The 2,500-nt window shown below is 44.3% G+C and overlaps 1 protein-coding gene across 1 annotated transcript in view; it reads right to left on the bottom strand.

The window, feature by feature from the left end:
• Window positions 1-363: 363 nt before the first annotated feature.
• LOC121613973 (prolyl-tRNA synthetase associated domain-containing protein 1-like) overlaps window positions 364-2,500 on the bottom strand; it is a 3,621-nt gene continuing 1,484 nt past the window's right edge. Inside the window, exons 3-4 of the mRNA XM_041947715.1 lie at window positions 2,379-2,468; window positions 364-1,732 (exon numbers count right to left, since the gene is read on the bottom strand). Of these exons, the coding sequence (XP_041803649.1) occupies window positions 1,520-1,732; window positions 2,379-2,468 (303 nt within the window). The 3' untranslated portion in view covers window positions 364-1,519. The remainder of the gene's footprint in view (window positions 1,733-2,378; window positions 2,469-2,500) is intronic.

Below are 2,500 nucleotides of genomic sequence, written 5' to 3'. Positions count from 1 at the left end.
CCAACATGTGACTGTGTGTTTGCTCTGCTGCTTCAGTCTAGAGGACAGAAAGTCTTCTGTCACCTCAGTACTACGACGTGTTAAATGTCACGTTCAGATGTGAGAAGATAACATGTGATAAGATAGAACTTTATTAATCCCACACAGGGGAAATTAAATTATTACAGACAGAGAAGAATGAAGGAGAACATAGAAAGATCGAAAAGACATTAAAAAATGATCACAGTAAATTAAACGAAACCATGTGAAACAAGCTCTGTCTCTGCAACAACAGGGGGCACGCACACACACACGCATGCACGTACACACGCAGAACACACACGCACACACACAGAGCGTGTGAAAGAATGTCTGGGAACTGAGTGTCAGTATGTGACGTTTATTCATTTGCTAATTTTGCACGACAATACAACAATACACACTCTCATTAAGAATGCAGAGAGAGAGAGAGGCCGCGTGTGTGAGTGTGTGTGTGTGTTGGCTGAACCACCCAATATTGTGCAGTGCAAGAAAAAAACTGAGCAAAACAATCCTGTGTGTGTGTGTGTGTGTGTCCTGCAGTTATTTTGATGTTGTCATTTAATAAAGAGCGACTAAAATCAGTAAAATCATTTAGCAGCAGACATGTTTGTCACCCTCAGTCATAAATATCATTAATAAATGAGACTTACAATAATTCATGTCTGCAGCTGTAAATGTTAACAAGTTTTTAATTAATGAACTTTGTTCTGTCAGAGGTCAGAGGTCAAACTGCTCAATGGAGGATCTGACAAAGAGCAGCAGCAGAACTGTTAGAAGATAAAATATGAAACAGCTTTACAAACAGAAACATAGAATATCTGTCTATAATTACACTATACTGAAAAAATGCTATTTTATATGTTAAAACAACATAGTAAATCCCTGCTACTGCCCCCCAGAGGCTGGAGTGTTCATTACATTAAGCAGACTCACCTGAGAGCCGCTCTGCTTGACGGCTTCAGGTTAATTAAACAGTCGTCTGAGTTATGAATCTTCATCGTCAGGAGTCTCGACTCCATCAGCAGAAACACGTGACTGAATGTTTCATTAAACCATCAGACTGAAGCTGTGAGAGTGATCAGTTGTTTACTGAGCTGAAACATGTAAAAGAAAGACCTTTAATAAACAGATTTTACACAGAAACAGAGAAACAAACATCTGATCATGTGACATGTGTCTGCATGGACCTGAAACATTTCATCTTTATCATAAAAACATATTTGGCAGAGCTGAAACTGAAGCAGAGCAGTTAAAATATTCCTGTTGTGCTTTGAATCCACTGAGTCAGCTGTTCATCACGTGGATTCATGAGTCATGACATCACAGACGTCTTTCGGTCCATCAGGGGCTTTGAAGCAGAACGAATGTGTTTGTGCTGCAGCCTCTTCAGCCTGTTTTCATGTCCTGTCCCAACACGAGTCAGGCCGACGTCCTGGTTCGATCCCTGCAGGCCGCTCCAGTCCAGGTTTTATCTCCGGTCCAGGTCCAGGTCCCTGTCCTACTCGAAGCTCTCCAGGACGGGTTCGTGTCCCGTCTCCTTGAGGAAGCGCAGCAGGTCGTCTGGCCGGAGCCCCATGCTGGCGGCGTTGGTCATGGGGTGGAAGTAGACCATCTCGTGGCCTCCCTCCACCAGGTCCCGGTCCAGGACGAACTTCACACTCTGGTCCTTATCAAAGAGCAGAGCGAGAGCCGTCGCACACCCCTGACCCACCTGAGAGGACACGAGAGGACACGAGAGGACATGAGAGGACAGAGGGACTGACCTGAATACAAGCTAGAGAAAGTAGAAACAGGAAGTGTGTGCAACCGCGGTCAACCAGCCAACCAATGAGAAGAGCAGGCTGCAGTCAACCAGCCAACCAATGAGAAGAGCAGGCTGCAGTCAACCAATCAGCACCAGTCTGATGTTTTCGTGGTTCCTTTAAAGAGATTTGTTTTGTCTTTCAGAAACACAGAAGTGATTAAATCCGCTCGGACAGAGTTCACTTCAGCGTTCTCTGACTGAACTGAAGCGTTTTGGACTTTTATCTGTGAAGTTGATTCAGGAGACGTGAAAAAGTTTTGATTCTGTTGTTCGATATTTCCCACAGTGATGTCATTCAAAGACCTGCAGTCACAGGTGAAAGGAGGGAAACATGGTGTTCGTCTCACCTGAGGAAGGTTACAGCCTCATCATCGTCACATGATTCATGGACGCCATCGTTTATTCGCTCAGTCTGATTCTGGTTTTAGCTTTGAAACACTTTTTAAAGAGATCTCAGCTCGTTTTTAGATTTACAGTTTTTAGTTTGACGTGTTTTTATTTTAAAACATCTTCTGGATGTTTCTATGAACTCCGTGTTTTAACCTCTTCTCACCTTGAGTTTCTCCAACATGGCCGCCTCATCTGCGAAGCGCAGGTTGCCGCTGCCGACGCCGAGCTTCTTGGCGAGCTCATTGAGGTTCACCTGAGGAAGAACAGAGAGGATCATGGGAGAAG

Source organism: Chelmon rostratus, chromosome 11, assembly GCF_017976325.1.
Source record: "Chelmon rostratus isolate fCheRos1 chromosome 11, fCheRos1.pri, whole genome shotgun sequence".
In the NCBI taxonomy this organism is placed as follows: Eukaryota; Metazoa; Chordata; class Actinopteri; order Chaetodontiformes; family Chaetodontidae; genus Chelmon; species Chelmon rostratus.
The sequence above is the reverse complement of the archived record's forward strand: the minus strand, read 5'-3'. Positions and strand labels throughout refer to the sequence as shown.